Below are 22752 nucleotides of genomic sequence, written 5' to 3'. Positions count from 1 at the left end.
AACAACAGTTTTCAGCTGTGCTAACATATTTGCAAAATGGTTTTCTAATAATCAATTAGCCTTTTAAAATGATTAACTTGGATTAGCTAACACAACGTGCCATTGGAACACAGGAGATATTCCACGCATGTAAATATTCCATGAAAAATCAGCCGTTTCCAGCTACAATAGTAATTTACAGCATTAACAATTAACGATGTGATTTTAATGGACAAAAGAAATGTGCTTTTATTTTAAAAAACAATGACATTTCTAAGTGACCCCAAACTTTTGAACGGTAGTGCATGTATTGAAAAAATGGTCCCTTAAATTAAATTAAATTCAGTAGGACATCTGCTAGAGGCGTCACTACAGAGCCTGGTTCGATTCCAGGCTGTATCACAACCGGCTGTGATTGGGAGTCCTATAGGGCGGCGCACAAGTGGCCCAGCGTCGTCCGTGTTAGGGTTTGTCTGGGGTAGGCCGTCATTGTAAATAATAATTTGTTCTTAACTGACTTCCTTGGTTAAATAAAGGTTAAATAAATACATTTTAAAAATCTGTTAGCTCCAAACAATAGGCCTGAAACGTCCACCCTCTGTCTGTCCGGCTGTGCGGAGACAGTCCATATCATTCACCATTAACAACAAGCCCCAGAAGGCAGCCTCCAAGAGTGGCTTCCTACAGAGAGGCTTGAATAGGATTTTCAGCTCCGCCTATAAATCCCCAGGACACGCTTCATGCAAGTCTCCAGGGAACACCAGCTCCCACGTTCCCGGGGCTTGTCCCACCGTCCGGAGCAGTGTAGTCTTCCCGCAGTTGGGCCGGGAGTGTGAAGTACCAGCAGCTGGGAGGGAAGGCACAGAGGATGTCCCCAACGGACTAACAACAGCAAGTCCCCAAAGATTCCCACCAGCACACGCAAGGTGAGCACTACTTCTTTACACCAGACAAGCAACATATGATCATGGGCCTACGAGATGATTTGTAGCAACAATGGACAAAGTGTTTGACCCGCCCCATATCAGACCATGAGTATAACTACATCGCTACTGTGTGTTTAGGAACTTGTGGTGCTGGTTGGAAAGCGGTCTCATCTGAACCGTTTAAAAAAAATTGGTTCTGATTATCACTCAGCTGGTTCTTCAACACTGGGCTGTGTTGCGGGGGCATGTCTGTCTGGAGGGCTTTATGTCACGGTGAATGTGGGGGCTGTAGGGTAGGGTATTTCATTTATTTATATTAGCAATTTGGATCACATGTATATCTTATGTAGGTAGATTGTAAGGATGTATGGATAAACATGCATTTAAGTTTAAATAGTCATCCAACCAAAACTAACATGCATTGATAATAACCAATGATAGTGGCGACATCAACCATCTATGTGCAACAGAAGATTGTCTCCCCAATGCTTTGGTTATGACTTCAAGTTGCAATTGGGGAGGAGCAACTTCAGAAATGTATACTGAAAAAATATAGAAATGCAACATGCAACAATTTCAAAAATGTTACTGAGTTACAGTTCATATCAGGAAATCAGTCAATTTAAATAAATTCATTAGGCCCTAATCTATGGATTTCACATGACTGGGCAGGGGTGCAGCCACCGGTGTGCCTGGGACGGCATAGGCTCACCCACTGGGAAGCCAGGTCCAGCCAATCAGAATGAGTTTTTCCCCACAAAAGGGATTTATTACAGAAATACATACTTCTCAGCACTCCCACACCCCTTCCGATGATACCGCAGGTGAAAAAGCCAAATGTGGAGATCCTGGGCTGGCGTGGTTACACGTGGTCTGCTGTTGTCAGGCCGGTTCAACATACTGCCAAAATCTCTAAAACGACGTTGGAAGCGGCTATGGGAGAGAAAATAACATTACATTTTCTGGTAACAGCCCTGGAGGAAATTCCTGTAGTCACCATGCCAATTGCACACTCCCTCAAAACTTGAGACTTCTGTGGGACTGTGTTGTGTGACAAAACTGCACATTTTAAACTTCCCTTTTATTGCCCTCAGCACAAGAGGCACCTGTTTAATGATCATGCTGTTTAATTAGCTATTTAATAAGCTTCTTGATATGTCACACCTGTCGGGTGGATGGATAATTTTGGCAAATAGGAAATTCTCACTAACAATGGTGTAAACAAATTTGTGCACAACGTTTGAGAGAAATAAGCTTTTTGTGCGTATGAAAAAATTTGATATTTTACTTCAGCTTTGAAACATGGGACCAACACTTTACATGTTGCGTTTATATTTATGTTCAGTATAGTTGTAAGTCCGACTTTTTTATAGCCATAATGCAACACATTTGAAAAGCGGTGGACAACGTTGTTCGGCGTCTTCACAAAAAGTGATCCGCTTGAATTCGCCCATTGACTTCTCTTGCCACGTTCAAGTATTATTCGGAACTAGGAAACTCAAATGTCCGACTTGTTAACCTGTTGTAGTTTACCGTGACGCGTTTAACGAATTAACAAATCAGACATTTTCCAGTTTCCTAGTTCCGACTAGCACTTGAACGCGGCATCAACCCCCAAATCCCGGCCTGGTCTGTTTGATCTGCTTCGCCAGCGCTCCCGGTAGTCTCGCGATGTTGCGCGTCTGGGTTTAGAAACGATCCTCTTTTAAGGTGGAAAGCGAAAGTAAAGTCCGACATTTTGAAAAGGTGGGAGGTAAGAGAGCTGGTAGGTTAGTAGTGTTGTGAGTAGGGTATTATAACTTTCTAAATGTACTTGCCTGTATAGTTTTGGGATCATTATCAATAGGCATTGAAAGCAAACAAAGGCATCGTTTACATTCTGTACAAGAAGTCGAAATGCCAGTGTCACAACTTGCTTGGTATGTAACGTTAGCTAATGCAACACATTCGTTAGCACTAGGCCTTAGGGCAGCCAACCTAATTTTTTTCAACTCCCTGCTACTTCATTATTCTGGTGCCGTCGGTCAAATTAATCTCTCCCCCTTCACAGGAGATTCGGGATTTGAGCCTGTCGGGGGAACCGAAATGGCCTCGGATTCAGAAGTGGAGGGGTGAGTGGACCGGTACCACTGTTTGTTAGGCCTCCGGAAAGAGTGTTTGAACGATTAGCGTCAGTGTGTTACGGTGTTGTTGGAGAAAAACCAAATTAGACATTTGAGCTATATTCCCTTCTCTGTCATCTCAAAATATGTTTTTTAAATAGCTAGGCAGCCGGCGACAAACTACCTGGTCAGAGAAACATGTAAAGACTTTTTGTTAGCAGACTTATCATAACTGATGTTGTTTTGAATAGAACCTTTCCACGTCACAAATATATTTTGGGACACCAACCACAACTAGTAATACACGTTTTGAAAAAGTGACTAGTTTTTTTTCCTGGGATGATGTCAGGATCCTACAGGTGAGCCAGAACCAGGAGAGACCTCCCTCTAGCTATGGCTCCATGAAGAGTGATGAGGAGGAAGAGGACATCACAGAGGCTCAGCGCTCATCTGGCAAATCGGAACTACCCACCTTCACTACACACACACGGTACACACACACACACACACACACACACACACACACACACACAGCTTGCCTGTCAAACCTGTCTGACCACTTAAAGTGCCTTCAGAAAGTACTCACACCCCTTGACTTTTTCCACATAATGTGGTGTTACAGCCTGAATTGAAAGAAGTGTATATCTATTTTTTTACAACCAGATCTCTATTTTTGTTTTTTCCTTTTAAAATTGATTAAATTGAGCTTTTGTTTCACTGACCTACACACGATACCCCATAATGTCAAAGTGTAATTATGTTTTTAGAAATGTTTACAAATTAATTAAATGGAAAGCAGAAATGTCTTGAGTCAATAAGTATTCAATCCCTTTTGATATGGCGAGCCTAAATAAGTTCAGGAGTAAAACTGTGCTTAGCTCACATAATAAGTAGAATGGTGTTTAACATGATTCTTGAATGACTACCTCACCTCCACAAATACAATTATCTGTAAGGTCCCTCAGTTGATCAGTGAATTTCAAACACAGATTCAACCACAATGCATAGGGACGTTTTCCAATGCCTCGCAAAGAAGGGTAGATGGGTAAAAAAAAGCAGTCATTGAATATCCCTTTGAGCTTGGTGACATTATTAATTACACTTTGGATGGGGTATCAATACACCCAGTCTCTACAAAGAGACAGGCGTCCTTCCTAACTAAATTGCCAGAGAGGTAGGAAACCGCTCAGGGATTTCACCATGAGGCCAATGATGACTCTAAAACAGTTAGAGTTTAATGACGGATAGAAAACTGAGGATGGAATAACAACATTGTAGTTCCTCCACAATACTAACCTACATGAGAGTGAAAATAAGGCAGCCTGTACAGAATAAAAATATTCCTAAACATGCATCCTGTTTGCAATAAGGCTCTAAAGTAAAACCTCAAAAAATGTGGTAAAGAAATTAACTTAATTTCCTGAATACAAAGCATTATGTTTGGGACAAAATCGATTGCTTGAAAATCTATGGCAAGACTTAAATGGCTGTCTAGCAATGATCAACAACCAACTTGACAGCTTAAAGAATTCTAAAAATAATTTGTGCAAATATTGTAAAATCCAGGTGTGCAAAGCTCTTAGAGACTGACCCAGAAAGACTCACAGCTGTAATCACTTCCAAAAGTGATCCTAACGTCTATTGATTCGGGGTGTGAATACTGATGTAAATCAGGTATTTCATTTGAAATAAATGTGCATTTTTGTTGTTTACTTTGTCATTATGTGGTGTCGTGTGTAGATGGCTGAGAAATCAATTTAATAAGTCAAGGGGAAAAATACTTTCAGAAGGCACTGTATGCTATCACACAGTGTGACCACATAACACTATCAGATTGTTTCCTGGTTGGCTTGGCTCTCCCCAGTGTTGCCCTAATCTATAACGTTGCTTTTAAAGGTTTGACGTGCAACTTCCATCCATTCTCCTGTCCTGCCGTTGAGGTTGTGCTGATGCACTCTTGTTCCTCCAGGGTCCAGCTGAACCGCAACGTGTCTCCAGAGACGGTCTTCACTGAGATCACACAGCAGCAGTCTGTCAGCAAGCATCACCAAGAGGGAACCTTCGTCACAGAGAGGCCACAAACACAAATATGTGCGGAGGAGGAAGAAAGGGATGAGCACAGCCCCATCCAGGTAGACTACCCTGAGCCCCTGCCCCCCGTCAAGCCTGAGGATGAATCACAGGAAGAGGGTGATGAAGAGCAACAGCCAGGCAAGCTGCACCCTGAATTCGACCTGCCCTACATATTCAAGGTGTGTGAGCATGTTTTCACCAATGTGAATGTCTGTCTGATCTGTGATTCTCTTGCTATGAGAGTATGCATGTTAACTCTCTCCTCCTCCCCTTCCTCTCTGTAGTCCATGCAGAGTTCTCTGACATCCCTGGGTGGTCCCGAGTTACACCTGTTTAAGCGCTATCTATGTGGGCGCCACCCCTCCTTCACCATGACTGAGCTGGAGGAGAGCGATACGCTGGACATAGTGGATAAGATGCTGGAGCGCTTCGGTAAAGACTACCACAAATTTACATTCACACCCTGGTAGTGCACTGCTTACTACATTCACACCCTGGTAGTGCGCTGCTTACTACATTCACACCCTGGTAGTGCGCTGCTTACTACATTCACACCCTGGTAGTGCACTGCTTACTACAATCACACCCTGGTAGTGCACTGCTTACTACAATCACACCCTGGTAGTGCGCTGCTTACTACATTCACACCCTGGTAGTGTGCTGCTTACTACATTCACACCCTGGTAGTGCACTGCTTACTACATTCACACCCTGGTAGTGCACTGCTTACTACAATCACACCCTGGTAGTGCACTGCTTACTACAATCACACCCGGGTAGTGCGCTGCTTACTACATTCACACCCGGGTAGTGCACTGCTTACTACATTCGCACCTGGGTAGTGCGCTGCTTACTACATTCGCACCTGGGTAGTGCGCTGCTTACTACATTCGCACCCTGGTAGTGCGCTGCTTACTACATTCGCACCCGGGTAGTGCGCTGCTTACTACATTCGCACCCTGGTAGTGCGCTGCTTACTACATTCGCACCCGGGTAGTGCGCTGCTTACTACATTCACACCCGGGTAGTGCGCTGCTTACTACATTCGCACCCTGGTAGTGCGCTGCTTACTACATTCGCACCCGGGTAGTGCGCTGCTTACTACATTCACACCTGGGTAGTGCGCTGCTTACTACATTCACACCCGGGTAGTGCGCTGCTTACTACATTCACACCCTGGTAGTGCGCTGCTTACTACATTCGCACCCGGGTAGTGCGCTGCTTACTACATTCGCACCCGGGTAGTGCGCTGCTTACTACATTCGCACCCGGGTAGTGCGCTGCTTACTACATTCGCACCTGGGTAGTGCGCTGCTTACTACATTCACACCCTGGTAGTGCCCTGCTTACTACATTCGCACCCGGGTAGTGCGCTGCTTACTACATTCGCACCCGGGTAGTGCACTGCTTACTACATTCGCACCCGGGTAGTGCGCTGCTTACTACATTCACACCCTGGTAGTGCGCTGCTTACTACATTCACACCCTGGTAGTGCACTGCTTACTACATTCGCACCCGGGTAGTGCGCTGCTTACTACATTCACACCCGGATAGTGCACTGCTTACTACATTCACACCCGGGTAGTGCGCTGCTTACTACATTCACACCCGGGTAGTGCGCTGCTTACTACATTCACACCCTGGTAGTGCGCTGCTTACTACATTCACACCCTGGTAGTGCACTGCTTACTACATTCGCACCCGGGTAGTGCACTGCTTACTACATTCACACCCGGGTAGTGCACTGATTACTACATTCACACCTGGGTAGTGCGCTGCTTACTACATTCACACCCTGGTAGTGCGCTGCTTACTACATTCACACCCTGGTAGTGCGCTGCTTACTACATTCACACCCTGGTAGTGCGCTGCTTACTACATTCACACCCTGGTAGTGCGCTGCTTACTACATTCACACCCTGGTAGTGCGCTGCTTACTACAATCACACCCTGGTAGTGCACTGCTTACTACAATCACACCCGGGTAGTGCGCTGCTTACTACATTCACACCTGGGTAGTGCGCTGCTTACTACATTCGCACCTGGGTAGTGCGCTGCTTACTACATTCGCACTTGGGTAGTGCGCTGCTTACTACATTCGCACCCTGGTAGTGCGCTGCTTACTACATTCGCACCCGGGTAGTGCGCTGCTTACTACATTCACACCCTGGTAGTGCGCTGCTTACTACATTCGCACCCTGGTAGTGCGCTGCTTACTACATTCGCACCCTGGTAGTGCGCTGCTTACTACATTCGCACCCGGGTAGTGCGCTGCTTACTACATTCGCACCCGGGTAGTGCACTGCTTACTACATTCACACCTGGGTAGTGCGCTGCTTACTACATTCACACCCGGGTAGTACGCTGCTTACTACATTCGCACCCGGGTAGTGCGCTGCTTACTACATTCGCACCCGGGTAGTGCGCTGCTTACTACATTCGCACCCGGGTAGTGCGCTGCTTACTACATTCGCACCCGGGTAGTGCGCTGCTTACTACATTCGCACCCGGGTAGTGCGCTGCTTACTACATTCGCACCCGGGTAGTGCATTGCTTACTACATTCGCACCCGGGTAGTGCTCTGCTTACTACAAAAGAAGCAACTACAGCAGGAATAGGTTGTCATTTGAGGTGTTGCCATGGTAATACATTATGTGTAATGTATTTATAATGTGCTTTTGGTTTCTGATGATGGTTATTGTTATTGTTATGTGTCAGGTAAACTGCAAGGCCTGCGGGTGGCGATCCGCATGCTGGAGAGCATGAAGAAACCTGAGCTGGCCCAGGAACTGGAGAAGAAGTGCAAGAGAGGTAACAACCAGAACTGGTTTTCACTGACCACACCAGATCTGGGTTCAATAACATGTGTATTTGTTATTTCAAATCAAGCTTTTTTGTTGTTATTATATAGCACATTTCAGACGTGAATGCAATGCAGTGCGCTTCACAAGTAAAGAACATATTAAAAACTACGAAAATAAAAACATAAATATTTACTATACAACAAACATAAGAGGATAGAAATAACTAAAGAATAACAAGAACGGAATGACTAAAAAGCATTGCTCAGGAAAAGCAAAGCTAAAAATGTGTTTTAAGATCTATTTAAAAAATGTCAACATTTTCATCCCCCCTAATGTTCTCTGGCAGGTTATTCCAGAGGCTGGGGGCATAGTAACTAAAGGCTGCCTCTCCATGCCACCTGGTCCTAGGCTTTGGGATAGTTAAAAGGCTGCCTCTCCATGTCTCTTGGTCCTAGGCTCTGGAATAGTTAAAAGGCTGCCTCTCCATGTCTCTTGGTCCTAGGCTCTGGAATAGTTAAAAGGCTGCCTCTCCATGCCTCTTGGTCCTAGGCTCTGGAATAGTTAAAAGGCTGCCTCTCCATGCCTCTTGGTCCTAGGCTCTGGAATAGTTAAAAGGCTGTCTCTCCATGCCTCCTGGTCCTAGGCTCTGGAATAGTTAAAAGGCTGCCTCTCCATGCCTCTTGGTCCTAGGCTCTGGGATAGTTAAAAGACTGCCTCTCCATGCCTCTTGGTCCTAGGCTCTGGAATAGTTAAAAGGCTGTCTCTCCATGTCTCTTGGTCCCAGGCTCTGGAATAGTTAAAAGGCTGCCTCTCCATGTCTCTTGGTCCTGGGCTCTGGAATAGTTAAAAGGCTGTCTCTCCATGCCTCTTGGTCCTAGGCTTTGGGGTAGTTAAAAGGCTTCCTCTCCATGCCTCTTGGTCCTAGGCTCTGGGATAGTTAAAAGGCTGCCTCTCCATGTCTCTTGGTCCTAGGCTCTGGAATAGTTAAAAGGCTGTCTCTCCATGTCTCTTGGTCCTAGGCTTTGGGGTAGTTAAAAGGCTGCCTCTCCATGTCTCTTGGTCCTAGGCTCTGGGATAGTTAAAAGGCTGTCTCTCCATGTCTCTTGGTCCTAGGCTTTGGGGTAGTTAAAAGGCTTCCTCTCCATGCCTCTTGGTCCTAGGCTCTGGAATAGTTAAAAGGCTGCCTCTCCATGTCTCTTGGTCCTAGGCTTTGGGGTAGTTAAAAGGCTGCCTCTCCATGCCTCTTGGTCCTAGGCTTGGGGATAGTTAAAAGGCTGCCTCTCCATGCCTCTTGGTCCTGGGCTCTGGGATAGTTAAAAGGCTGTCTCTCCATGCCTCTTGGTCCTGGGCTTTGGGATAGTTAAAAGGCTGCCTCTCCATGTCTCTTGGTCCTAGGCTCTGGGATAGTTAAAAGGCTGCCTCTCCATGCCTCTTGGTCCTGGGCTCTGGAATAGTTAAAAGGCTGTCTCTCCATGCCTCTCGGTCTTGGGGGGGGGGGGGCCTCACAGGGCTAAGGGACTGGAGGTTGTGGTGGGGGGGGGGGCTCACAGGGCTAAGGGACTGGAGGTTGTGGGGGGGGCTCACAGGGCTAAGGGACTGGCGGTTGTGTGGGGGGGGCTCACATGGCTAAGAGACTGGAGGTTGTGGGGGGGGGGGGGGTTATAGCTGGGCCAATTGTGCGCCGCCCTATGGGACTCCCAAACGGTTGTGATACAGCCAGAAATGGAACCGGGGACTGCAGTGGCACCTCTAGCACTGAGTTGCAGTGCCTTAGACCGCTGCTCTACTCTGGAACCGCTGCTCCTCTCTGGAACCGCTGCTCCACTCTGGAACCGCTGCTCCACTCTGGAACCGCTGCTCCTCTCTGGAACCGCTGCTCCTCTCTGGAACCGCTGCTCCACTCTGGAACCGCTGCTCCACTCTGGAACCGCTGCTCCACTCTGGAACCCATGTCATATGTATTTTCTGAGTGATGTTCACCAAGGGTGACAAACTCTCCACCCGTTAAATAGGTCCTAAACCCATTTAGATCTGAACCGAAGAGGCCAACCCACCTCTCCAGTCTGTCCAGAAGGACATCAGGGTCAAGTGTCGAATGCGGCACTTAAATCCAAGAGAACCAAGACAGAGAGCTGTTTGGCATCTGTGTTGGCTGTAGGATCATTTTACCACTGTAATTAAGGTGGTCTCTGTGCTGTGTTGGGCACGAAAACCAGATTAGAATTTTTCAAAAATACAGTTGGCACTTTATTTTTGCTGTTTGAAAACCAATTTTTGCCAAACAATGGACGGTTGTAGATTGGCCAAAAAATTGCTAAGAGTTGAAGAATCTAGATGACTTTTATTCAGAATGGGTTTCCCCTTTTAGTGCGGTGTGGAAAATGCCTGGCGGTGTGGAAAATGCCTGTGAACAGGGAGAGATTAACAAAAGCTTACACTTCTTCAGATATGCAATTAAACACGGTATTTGAAGGTGGTGGGGATAAGTTTGAGAAGACCGGTAGGAGGTTGAATTGTGATATCGCTTTCCTGAGCATATCTGTGTCAACCAGGGAAAATAACTCCATAGTGCCTTTGTGTTGTAGGCTATTGCACATATCAAACTTCTCATGAGGTCTTGCTTGACTGGTACCCAGCCTAATGTTTGCCATCTTATCTCTGAAATATACTGCAAACTCATCACCTTTTAGATGTGGAGGAAAGTTCACATAGGTTTGCGGGGGTAGGATGTATCAGGCCATCAACAGTAAAGAAGAGCACACTTATCTGTGCGTTTGAGTATTTTCAAAAAATACACATTCTAAAACAATAACTTTTATTTTGTTATTTGTAAAAAAATAAAATAAAAAAAATACAAGTGAATCAAATTTTATTTGAAAGTATTTAAGACTTATTTCAAGTACTATTTTCAAATATTGAAAAGTCATTTTTAAAACAGTGCATTCTGAAAGTTTTCAGACCCCTTGACTTTTACCACATTTTTGTTAAGTTACAGCCTTATTCTAAAATGGATTCAAATGTATTTTTTCCCCTCAGTCTACACACAATACCCCATAATGACAAAGCAAAAACAGGTTTGTATACATTTCTGCAAATTTATTACAAATAAAAAAACGATCACATTTACATAAGTATTCAGAACCTTTATCCAGTACTTTGTTGAAGCACCTTTGGCAACAATGCTACAAGCTTGGTACAGCTGTATTTGGGGAGCTTCTCCCATTCCTCTCTGCAGAACCTCAAGCTCGGTCTTGTTGGACGGGGAGCGCCACTACACAGCTATTCTCAGGTCTCTCCAGAGATGTTTGATCAGGTTCAAGTCCGGCCTACTCAAGGACATTCAGGGACTTGTCCAGAAACCACTCCTGCATTGTCTTGGCTGTGTGCTTAGGGTTGTTATCCTGTTGGAAGGTGAACCTTCGCCCAGTCTGAGGTCCTGTGCTCTCTGGAGCAGGATTTCATCAAGGATCTATCTGTAATTTGCTCTGTTCATCTTTCCCTCGATCCTGACTAGTCTCCCAGTCCCTGCCGCTGAAAAACATCCCCACAGCATGATGTTGCCACCATCATGCTTCGCCGTAGGGATGGTGCCAGGTTTCCTCCAGATGTGAAGCTTGGCATTCAGGCCAAAGCGTTCAATCTTGGCTTCATCAGACCAGAGAATCTTGTTTCTCATGGTCCAAGAGTCCCTTAGGTGCCTTTTGGCAAACTCCAAGTGGGCTTTCATGTGCTTTTTACTGAGGAGTGGAGCTCAGTCAGAGTGACCATTGGGTTCTTGGTCACCTCCCTGACCAAGGCCCTTCTCCGGCGATTGCTCAGTTTGGCCGGGCGACCAGGTCTAGGAAGAGTCGTGGTGGTTCCAAACTTCTTCCATTTAAGAGTGATGGAGGCCACTGTGTTTTTGGGGACCTTCAATGCCGCAGACTTTCTTCGTACCCTTCCCCAGATCTGTGCCTCAACACAATCCTGTCTCAGAGCTCTACGGAGAATTCCTTGGACTTCATGGCTTTCACATACACTGTCAACTGTGGGACATTTAATAGACAGGTGTGTGCCTTTCCAAATCATGTCCAATCAATTGAATTTACCACAGGAGGACTCCAATTAAGTTGTTGTAGAAGCATCTCAAGGATGATCAATGGAAACTGGATGCACCTGAGCTCAGTTTGGAGTCTCGTAGCAAAGGGTCTGAATGCTTATGTAAATAAGGGATTTCTGTTTTATACATTTGCAAAAAAAAAAAATCTAAATTCGCTTTGTCATTATGGGGTATTGTGGGTAGATTGAGCATTTTTTTAAAAATACATTTTAAAACAAGGCTGTAACATCACATGAGGAAAAAGTCAAATGGTCTGAATACTTTCCCGAATGCCCTGTACCTGAGACAGTATTTGAACCTGGGGAAGTATCTGTACTCACTTTTCTCACTCCTTCCAACCAATCTCTATTTATGTTCTCTCTCTCCCCCTCTTCCATCCCTCCCTCTCTCTCCCCCTCTTCCACCCCTCTCTCTCTGTCTCCCCCTCTTCCACCCATCTCTCTCTGTCTCCCCCTCTTCCACCCCTCTCTCTTTGTCTCCCCCTCTTCCACCCCTCTCTCTCTGTCTCCCCCTCTTCCACCCCTCTCTCTCTGTCTCACCCTCTTCCATCCCTCTCTCTCTGTCTCCCCCTCTTCCACCCCTCTCTCTCCCCCTCCCCCTCTTCCACCCCTCTCTCTCTGTCTCCCCCTCTTCCACCCCTCCCTCTCTGTCTCCCCCCTCTTCCACCCCTCTCTCTCTGTCTCCCCCTGTTTAGCTGTGATCCAGTATGAGTTGAAGTGTGGTCTGATCCGACGACACAACTCTATCTTTGAGGGTGTACCCCGGGCGGGCCAGCATCTATACCTGAAGTACGTCTACGTTGAACCCCAAATCTCCACCCAAGGTCACGGCGGGGTCAATCCCTTGCACGAGGTCCGGTCCGATCCCCCCAACCCTCCCCAGGTTGCCTCCCCAGACAGCATGATTGGTGGGAATAACATTTTCCGTCTCCGGTCCCTGAATGGGTCTCCAGTACGATGCGTTCTGACCACGGGGCTGCCCGGAATCGGGAACTCTGTGGCGGTCCAGAAGTTCATGCTGGATTGGGCAGAGGATCGGGCTAATTTGGACATTCAGTTTGTGTTCCCGTTTCCGTTCCGGGAGATGCAGTCGCTGAGGGAACGGAACATAGTTGAGAAGAAGGACATCAGTATGTTGGAGCTGCTGCAGACGTACCACAACGAGACGCGCTCCATGGACTTTCTGGAGCAGCCAGACTGCAAGGTGCTGTTTGTCATGGACGGGATCGACATCTACAAGAAACATCTCGATTTCAAGGTGCTCACAGTCTCACAGGGCTGAGATGATGTGTTTGGCTATGGAACCGTTCTGTACAGTACCTATAAAGATATGTCTCCTTCTCCCCCAGAACACTCCTGTTGTGACTGACATCAAGGCTGTTATTCCCCTGGACTCCCTGTTGGTAAATCTGATCCGAGGCTCTCTGCTGCCGCACGCCCTCTTGTGGCTGACTGGGAGACGTGCAGCTACCAATCAGATACCTCCTGAGTACATCCACCGTGTCACTGAGATACAGGGTTACAGGTGTGTGTGGTATTTAGAGGGTGGTATGTGCGTTGGGTGTTAGTGTGTTTGGAGTAACTATCCCCCTCGTAACATCCTATGAGTTGTTGCAACACAATGTAAAGCACTGTGGAGGTGAGTGAAACTTAACACGGATATAAAATGTAACAGTTGACTTTTATTGCTGTTCATTAGTTTGTCTGTTTGTTGTTTTGCAGTGACGAGCAGAAGGATGACTATCTGACCCTGCGTTACTCGGACAAGTCTCTGGCTGCTAAGATCATCAGACACACCAAGAAGTCCCCCACCATCTACACCCTGTGTCATATTCCCTTCTGCTGCTGGATGGTTGCCATGGTGTATGAGAGGGGTTTCCGTAACTACGATGACTACGGAGACGAGCCCCCCAAGATTACATCCTTCTTCATCCACTACATGATCATCCAGAACAACCGCAAGCTGGAGAAATACCACGGGCAAAACCCCAACTCACAGGTCTGATCCACCCTCCTAATAATATAATATATACAGTGCCTTCAGAAAGTATTCAGACCCCTTGACTTTTCTCACATTTTGTTAGGTTACATTCTTATTCTAAAACGAATTAAATAAATAATTCTCAGTCATCTACACACAATACCCCATAAAGACAAAGCGAAAACAGGGTCAGAAATTTTAGCACATTTCTTAAAAATAAAAAACCGCCAGCTTTTTTTAAAACCTAAGTATTCAGCCCCTTCGCTAGAAGACTCGCTGCATCCTGTTTCCATTCAGCATCCTTTAAATGTTTCTACAAGTTGATTGGAGTTCACCTGTGGTAAATTCAATTGATTGGACAAGATTTGGACAGGCAAACACCTGTCCTATATAAGGTCCCAAAGTTGACCGTGCATATCAGAGCAAAAACCAAGCCACGAGGTGGAAGGAATTGAGCTCAGAGACAGGATTGTTGAAGCACCAATCTGGTGAAGGGTACTAAATTCTGCAGCATTGAAGGTCCCCAAGAACACAGTGGCCTCCATCATTCTTAAATACATTTGGAACAACCAAGACTCTTCCTAGAGCTGGCTGCCCGGCCAAACTGAGCAATCGGGGGAGAAGGGCCTTGGTCAGGAAGGTGACCAAGAACCCGATGGTCACTCTGACAGCGCTCTAGAGTTCCTCTGTGGAGATGGGAGAATCTTCCAGAAGGACAACAATCTCTGCAGCACTCTACCAATCAGGCCTTTATGGCCTTTATGGCAGAGTGGCCAGATGGAAGCCACTCCTCAGTAAAAGGCACATGTCAGCACGCTTGGAGTTTGCCAAAAGGCACCTAAAGGACTCTCAGACCATGACAAACAAGATTCTCTGGTCTGATGAAACCAAGGTTGAACTATTTTTGCCTGAATGCCAAGCGTCACATCTGGTGGAAACCTGACATCATCCCTACGATGAAGCATGGTGGTGGCAGCATCAGGCTGTGGGGATGTTTTTCAGCAGCAGGGCCTGGAAGACTAGTCTGGGTTGAGGCAAAGATGAATGGAGCAAAGTACAGAGAGATCCTTGAAGGAAAACCTGCTCAGGACCTCAGACTGGGGCAAAGGTTCACCTTCCAACAGGACAATGACCCTAAGCACACAGGTATCTGAATGTCCTTGAGTGGCCCAGCCAGAGCCTGGACTTCAACCCGATCTAACATCTCTGGAGAGATCTGAAAGTAGCTGTGCAGCAACGCTCCCCATCCAACCTGACAGAGCTTGAGAGGATCTACAGAGAAGAATGGGAGAAGCTCCCCAAATACAGATGTGCCAAGCTTGTAGTGTCATACCCAAGAAGACTCTAATAACTGCCAGAAGTGCTTCAACAGTGTACTGAGTAAAGAATCTGAATACTTATGTAGATGTGACATAAAAAAAAACGTATTTTTAATAAATTTGCAAACATTTCTAAAAACCTGTTTTTCTTTGTCTTTATGGGGTATGGTGTGTAGGTTGATGAGGGAAACAAATATTTGATCAATTGTAGAATAAGGCTGTAACGTAACAAAATGTGGAATAAGTCCAGGGGTCTGAATACTTTCCCACGGCCCTGTATGCCACTCATCTTACCTGCTAGTTGTGTACTAGGTCTTATGTACAGTGTAGACTTGGTCTGACATGTTTTCCCCCGATGCTAAACACCTCTAGAAAGTCTCAGGGTCTGGTCCCAGGAGTTTGATTCTGTTTAGTCTTCTCCACGTTATGATGTCATGACATTGGTGTAGGTTGTGTGCTGTTATAGTGTGCTTACTGTGTAAGGTATCTTAGAGGTATCTTTTGAACCTGGAAGAAATAAATTCTAAATGTATAATTCCTGTAAGCAGAAATGGACGGACATGGACAAGGTGTTCATGTTGAATCTGGGTTGCCTGGCTCTGGAGCTGTTGGACAATAACCGCTCTGTGTTCTATGAAGAGGACCTGCATGAGCACCATCTGCTGGTGAGGGAGGTGGCCTGGTGTTCGGGCCTGTGCACTGAGCTTCCCAGGACGAATGCCGAAGACAAGCGGGTCTTCTGCTTCACACACCTGAGCTTCCTGGTGGGTTGGACTTCCTGTCACATGACTTTACTTCTCTTGATTTGAGGTATCGTTTTTGAGATTGACAGATGTATTATTCATAATGAATGTGTTCTTATCATCAGGAGTTCATGGCTGCACATTATGTTTGGCTCACCTTCCGTCTGGAGGAGCGGAACGTTCTAGACCAGTCCCACCGCGTCTCCAAGCTGTTCAAGGAACACTCTCTGGTGGACATGTACCGCAAAGCCGTTGACCGTTACCTCAGCGCTCCTGTCGGCCAGTACGACCTGTTCCTGCGCTTCCTGTGCGGTTTGTCCATGACGCTCAATGACGGTTTGCTCCGAGGGATGCTGTTCCCCCATAATGCCCCTCCACTGAAAGGTCTGGAGGAAGTGGTCAGGCTGCTGACCAAGAGGAAGGACAGTGCAGGGCCAGAGAGACAGGCCAACCTTAGCGAATGCCTCCGGGAGCTGGAAACGTCTGAGGACTGAACAGTCTCCTGCTGTTAGCAAACACGTTTGATAATTTGTCTCTGATGCACTGAACTCTGTTTTGTAAAATGAAAGGTAATGCGACTAAAGTATTGGTGTCGTCTCTGTGCCCCGCTGAAACCAAAACAATGAACATTCAGTGTGTCTCATCCAACTAGCAGACAGACCGAGAGAAAGAGAAGGCATAAATCACAGATGTGTCTTACCAGAAAGAGTTAATCATTGTGTCTGAACGAACTCCGTGACTAATATATATAACCCATCAACTAGCAGTCGAAGATAACGACCACGGTGCTTGTTAGACCTGTGACCATACAGGCTGTTCATCCTCTACTCAACAAGATGACTCACTGGAGGACGGATGCAGACAGTAGTGACCCTAGTTGCAGAATCTGTTATGTATTGCTTCTCCATCACTGACACTAGCCAGCTATACTTCTAGTTGTAGTACAAGAATAATCAGGTATTTAGTTAACATTTTCATTATTCCTTTAATTAACAAACTTGATGGAAAGGGAGTGTTTATATGTTTACACATTTATGTGTGTTTAAATGACATGACTGTGTGTTTAAATCACATGACTGTGTGTTTTGTAGTTTGGGTATTGGGGTGAAAGGTGTACAGTAGAGCTGGGAGATATGAAAAAACATTATCCATATCACAATAACTGGCTGAATTATCACGATAATGATGAATTGATCGATGTTTATTCATCTGCACCAGTTATGTGTTTAGATTACCCTTAGTAGGGCTGACTCCAATCAGTCCACTGGTCCATTGTTTGGTCCTTAGGCTGTTGGTCGACTGAGATTGTTTTAGTTGAGCAGTAAAACATATATATTTTCACCTATCTCAGTGAACTAATCCATTGCTGAGGCCTAGACCAAAAGCCAATTTATGCTTGATTTGAAATTGGGGTGGAGCCTCCAGAGGCCAAATGGAGCTCTATACCACTTCACTATGTCCCTCCCAAATGTTGTACCAATGTGGAGGGCTCTGTAGAGCTCCACGATGACATGATTGGTTCACGGTAGGTGAGGGTGGTACATCCTGTATAAACACACTCCCTTGACAACAGCTCTGTACTGCTCCGTAAGGAGTATGAATGCCCTGACTTCTACTTAGGTCGTTCTTGCCCTGACTTCTGCTGAGGCCGTTCTTGCCCTGACTTCTGCTGAGGCCGTTCATGCCCTGACTTCTGCTGAGGCCGTTCTTGCCCTGACTTCTGCTGAGGCCGTTCTTGCCCTGACTTCTGCTGAGGCCGTTCTTGCCCTGACTTCTGCTGAGGCCGTTCTTGCCCTGACTTCTGCTGAGGCCGTTCTTGCCCCGACTTCTGCTGAGGCCGTTCTTGCCCCGACTTCTGCTGAGGCCGTTCTTGCCTCGACTTCTGCTGAGGCCGTTCTTGCCCCGACTTCTGCTGAGGCCGTTCTTGCCTCGACTTCTGCTGAGGCCGTTCTTGCCCTGACTTCTGCTGAGGCCGTTCTTGCCCTGACTTCTGCTGAGGCCGTTCTTGCCCTGACTTCTGCTGAGGCCGTTCTTGCCCCGACTTCTGCTGAGGCCGTATCACCGTAAATGCTGCATGGCCAATGCAGACGTCAGATTGACCATGCACCCAGATGCACAATGCACTTCTCCATCCAGAATGCACTTCTCTCTCCAGAATGCACTTCTCTCCCGCCTATTGGTGCACATTTGTTTCATGACTTCATTGTGTGAGTTGTTAGTGTATATCACTTCCCCATATCACCAGTAGTATGTTTACCGTTAATTCATATGATTTCTAATCCACAATGTTTGTTACTTTGGTTATGATAGTGTATTTTAATCCATTGAGTATTATTCCGCTAGTCCTGTTCTCATTGTCTGAGTGGACACATTGTTTGCAGAGTGCACAACCTATGCTACACTAGTGAGAATTTTTGGGGGGTTTATCTCAGTCCATTTATGAGTTTTGTCAATTTAATTTTGTCATTGTCTTTTCATTTGGAGCGCTCCTGTCAATGTTGAGTAAGGACGGGCACGCGTAGAAGTAGGCCTATAGGCTATGTGGCCTGATTTACACACAGAAGTAGGCCTATAGGCTATGTGGCCTGATTTACACATAGAAGTAGGCCTATAGGCTCCGTGGCCTGATTTACACATAGTAGTAGGCCTATAGACTACGTGGCCTGCGTGCAAATGTAGGCATATAAATGTCCTCATTTGGGGATCTGATAGTATTTCTGATTGGCTTAATGCACCACCACTAATGACCTGTGGAGCTTCTCAAAGTGAAGTTTTCTTCACCTCAAACAAATTCTGTATTTACATACATTGAGGAACTATTGTAATTGTCAATGTATTTGAAAAATCTTTCCAGCTCTCGCCCTTTCGATAACCACTCACCGTGACAGGGAAAATGTTCTGATCCAGTGGGAATGTCATAAAAGAGGCTTCTCATCAGTGCTTGACTTGGACTGAAATAGGTTCCCGTAGTCATTTTGGGTGTCGGTACTGTTTATATTTAGGTGCAGGAGCTCCACAATACTTTTGAGCTGATATTTATTAAGAGGAACAGGAGCTCAAGTAGTAGAACATTTGAGGTAAGCTCCTGCCCAAGTCAAGCACTGCTTCTTATCCCTTGAGTAAATAGCCTACAGCTCGCTAGTGCAAGCTTTGGGCCAGACCCATTAATTGTATCAATGTTTAAAGTTTTTTGCAGACAGGCCATGTGTAGCAAATGTGATTTATAGGATTTTTAACATTTTAAATCAGGATATTTTCTACCTGCAGGTTGCAATGTTTTTATTTGTTGGCTTTATGCAGGCTATTTTTACATCGTTGGCAATGGCAATTGAAGTTACTTTTTAGGTTTATCATTTGGATTAAATTTGTTAACCACATGACAATGGTTTTGTGATAAGACCTTATAAATTAAATGAAACTATTCCACGTAAATGTGCATATGAAAACCATAACTGGCACGCAGATTGGTAGAAATGGTAAGATAAATTGGCATTCCACATGAGAAAGGTTGCAGACTCGTCGTGTAGCCTATCACCGGCAACTTCAGGAGAGTAATGGCAGAATCTGCTGGAGGAGAATAGTTGGGTCAGGTTTTTTCCTTCTGGTTATCTAGATCTCTGGCGCCCTCTTGAGGCATCAACCCGCACGCTTAAAGCATCAGACAATCTCAATGCATAGAAGAGGACTGGCCACCCCTCATAGCCTGGTTCCTCTCTAGGTTTCTTCCTAGGTTTTGGCCTTTCTAGGGAGTTTTTCCTAGCCACCGTGCTTCTACACCTGCATTGTTTGGGGTTTTAGGCTGGGTTTCTGTACAGCACTTTGAGATATCAGCTGAGGTGAGAAGGGCTTTATAAATAGATTTTATTTGATTTCATATGAACAATAAAATCAGGGTTATTCCTCAAAGATTAAGATCTCTGTTAGAACTATAGAAACAACATTATCATACAAACATAACATCTCTATTAGAGCTATAGAAACATAACATCTCTATTAGAACTATAGAAACATAACATCTCTATTAGAACTATAGAAACATAACATCTCTATTAGAACTATAGAAACATAACATCTCTATTAGAACTATAGAAACATAACATCTCTATTAGAACTATAGAAACATAACATCTATTAGAGCTATAGAAACATAACATCTATTAGAACTATAGAAACATCTCTATTAGAACTATAGAAACATAACATCTCTATTAGAACTATAGAAACATAACATCTATTAGAACTATAGAAACATAACATCTCTATTAGAACTATAGAAACATAACATCTCTATTAGAACTATAGAAACATAACATCTCTATTAGAACTATAGAAACATAACATATATTAGAACTATAGAAACATCTCTGTTAGAACTATAGAAACATCTATTAGAACTATAGAAACATAACATCTCTATTAGAACTATAGAAACATAACATCTATTAGAACTATAGAAACAACATTGTCATACAAACATAACATCTCTATTAGAACTATAGAAACATAACATCTCTATTAGAACTATAGAAACATAACATCTCTATTAGAACTATAGAAACATAACATCTATTAGAACTATACAAACATAACATCTCTATTAGAACTATAGAAACATAACATCTATTAGAACTATAGAAACATAACATCTCTATTAGAACTATAGAAACATAACATCTCTATTAGAACTATAGAAACATAACATCTATTAGAACTATAGAAACATAACATCTCTATTAGAACTATAGAAACATAACATCTATTAGAACTATAGAAACATAACATCTCTATTAGAGCTATAGAAACATAACATCTCTATTAGAACTATAGAAACATAACATCTATTAGAACTATAGAAACATAACATCTATTAGAACTATAGAAACATAACATCTCTATTAGAACTATAGAAACATAACATCTCTATTAGAACTATAGAAACATAACATCTATTAGAACTATAGAAACATAACATCTCTATTAGAACTATAGAAACATAACATCTATTAGAACTATAGAAACAACATTGTCATACAAACATAACATCTCTATTAGAGCTATAGAAACATAACATCTCTATTAGAACTATAGAAACATAACATCTATTAGAGCTATAGAAACATAACATCTATTAGAACTATAGAAACATCTCTATTAGAACTATAGAAACATAACATCTCTATTAGAACTATAGAAACATAACATCTATTAGAACTATAGAAACATAACATCTCTATTAGAACTATAGAAACATAACATCTCTATTAGAACTATAGAAACATAACATCTCTATTAGAACTATAGAAACATAACATATATTAGAACTATAGAAACATCTCTGTTAGAACTATAGAAACATCTATTAGAACTATAGAAACATAACATCTCTATTAGAACTATAGAAACATAACATCTATTAGAACTATAGAAACAACATTGTCATACAAACATAACATCTCTATTAGAACTATAGAAACATAACATCTCTATTAGAACTATAGAAACATAACATCTCTATTAGAACTATAGAAACATAACATCTATTAGAACTATACAAACATAACATCTCTATTAGAACTATAGAAACATAACATCTATTAGAACTATAGAAACATAACATCTCTATTAGAACTATAGAAACATAACATCTCTATTAGAACTATAGAAACATAACATCTATTAGAACTATAGAAACATAACATCTCTATTAGAACTATAGAAACATAACATCTATTAGAACTATAGAAACATAACATCTCTATTAGAGCTATAGAAACATAACATCTCTATTAGAACTATAGAAACATAACATCTATTAGAACTATAGAAACATAACATCTATTAGAACTATAGAAACATAACATCTCTATTAGAACTATAGAAACATAACATCTCTATTAGAACTATAGAAACATAACATCTATTAGAACTATAGAAACATAACATCTCTATTAGAACTATAGAAACATAACATCTATTAGAACTATAGAAACAACATTGTCATACAAACATAACATCTCTATTAGAGCTATAGAAACATAACATCTCTATTAGAACTATAGAAACATAACATCTATTAGAACTATAGAAACATAACATCTCTATTAGAACTATAGAAACATAACATCTCTATTAGAACTATAGAAACATAACATCTCTATTAGAACTATAGAAACATAACATCTATTAGAACTATAGAAACATAACATATATTAGAACTATAGAAACAACATTGTCATACAAACATAACATCTCTATTAGAGCTATAGAAACATAACATCTCTATTAGAACTATAGAAACATAACATCTCTATTAGAACTATAGAAACATAACATCTCTATTAGAACTATAGAAACATAACATCTCTATTAGAACTATAGAAACATAACATCTCTATTAGAACTATAGAAACATAACATCTCTATTAGAACTATAGAAACATAACATCTCTATTAGAACTATAGAAACATAACATCTCTATTAGAGCTATAGAAACATAACATCTCTATTAGAACTATAGAAACATAACATCTCTATTAGAACTATAGAAACATAACATCTCTATTAGAACTATAGAAACAACATTGTCATACAAACATAACATCTCTATTAGAGCTATAGAAACATAACATCTCTATTAGAACTATAGAAACATAACATCTCTATTAGAACTATAGAAACATAACATCTCTATTAGAACTATAGAAACATAACATCTCTATTAGAAC

The 22752-nt window shown here is 43.3% G+C and overlaps 1 protein-coding gene across 3 annotated transcripts; it reads left to right on the top strand.

Annotated features, from left to right (window-relative positions):
• The first annotated feature begins 2571 nt into the window (after nt 1-2571).
• Nucleotides 2572-19932, top strand: nlrc3l (NLR family, CARD domain containing 3-like). Of its 3 annotated transcripts, none has more exons than XM_036965281.2 (11): nt 2572-2658; nt 2956-3016; nt 3357-3497; nt 4977-5259; nt 5365-5512; nt 7800-7892; nt 12679-13241; nt 13333-13508; nt 13706-13982; nt 15832-16047; nt 16152-19932. In XM_036965281.2, the coding sequence occupies exons 2-11, from the start codon at nt 2991-2993 to the stop codon at nt 16518-16520; spliced, it is 2292 nt and encodes a 763-aa protein (XP_036821176.2). In that variant the 5' UTR covers nt 2572-2658; nt 2956-2990; the 3' UTR covers nt 16521-19932. The 3 variants fall into 3 exon arrangements, with proteins under 3 accessions (XP_036821176.2, XP_036821177.2, XP_036821175.2); XM_036965282.2 differs by having other exon boundaries at nt 2608-2670; XM_036965280.2 differs by having other exon boundaries at nt 2618-2824.
• Nucleotides 19933-22752: the final 2820 nt, after the last annotated feature.

This window comes from Oncorhynchus mykiss, chromosome 27 (assembly GCF_057628025.1).
Source record: "Oncorhynchus mykiss isolate SJ-2025 chromosome 27, ASM5762802v1, whole genome shotgun sequence".
NCBI lineage: Eukaryota > Metazoa > Chordata > Actinopteri > Salmoniformes > Salmonidae > Oncorhynchus > Oncorhynchus mykiss.
The sequence above is the reverse complement of the archived record's forward strand: the minus strand, read 5'-3'. Positions and strand labels throughout refer to the sequence as shown.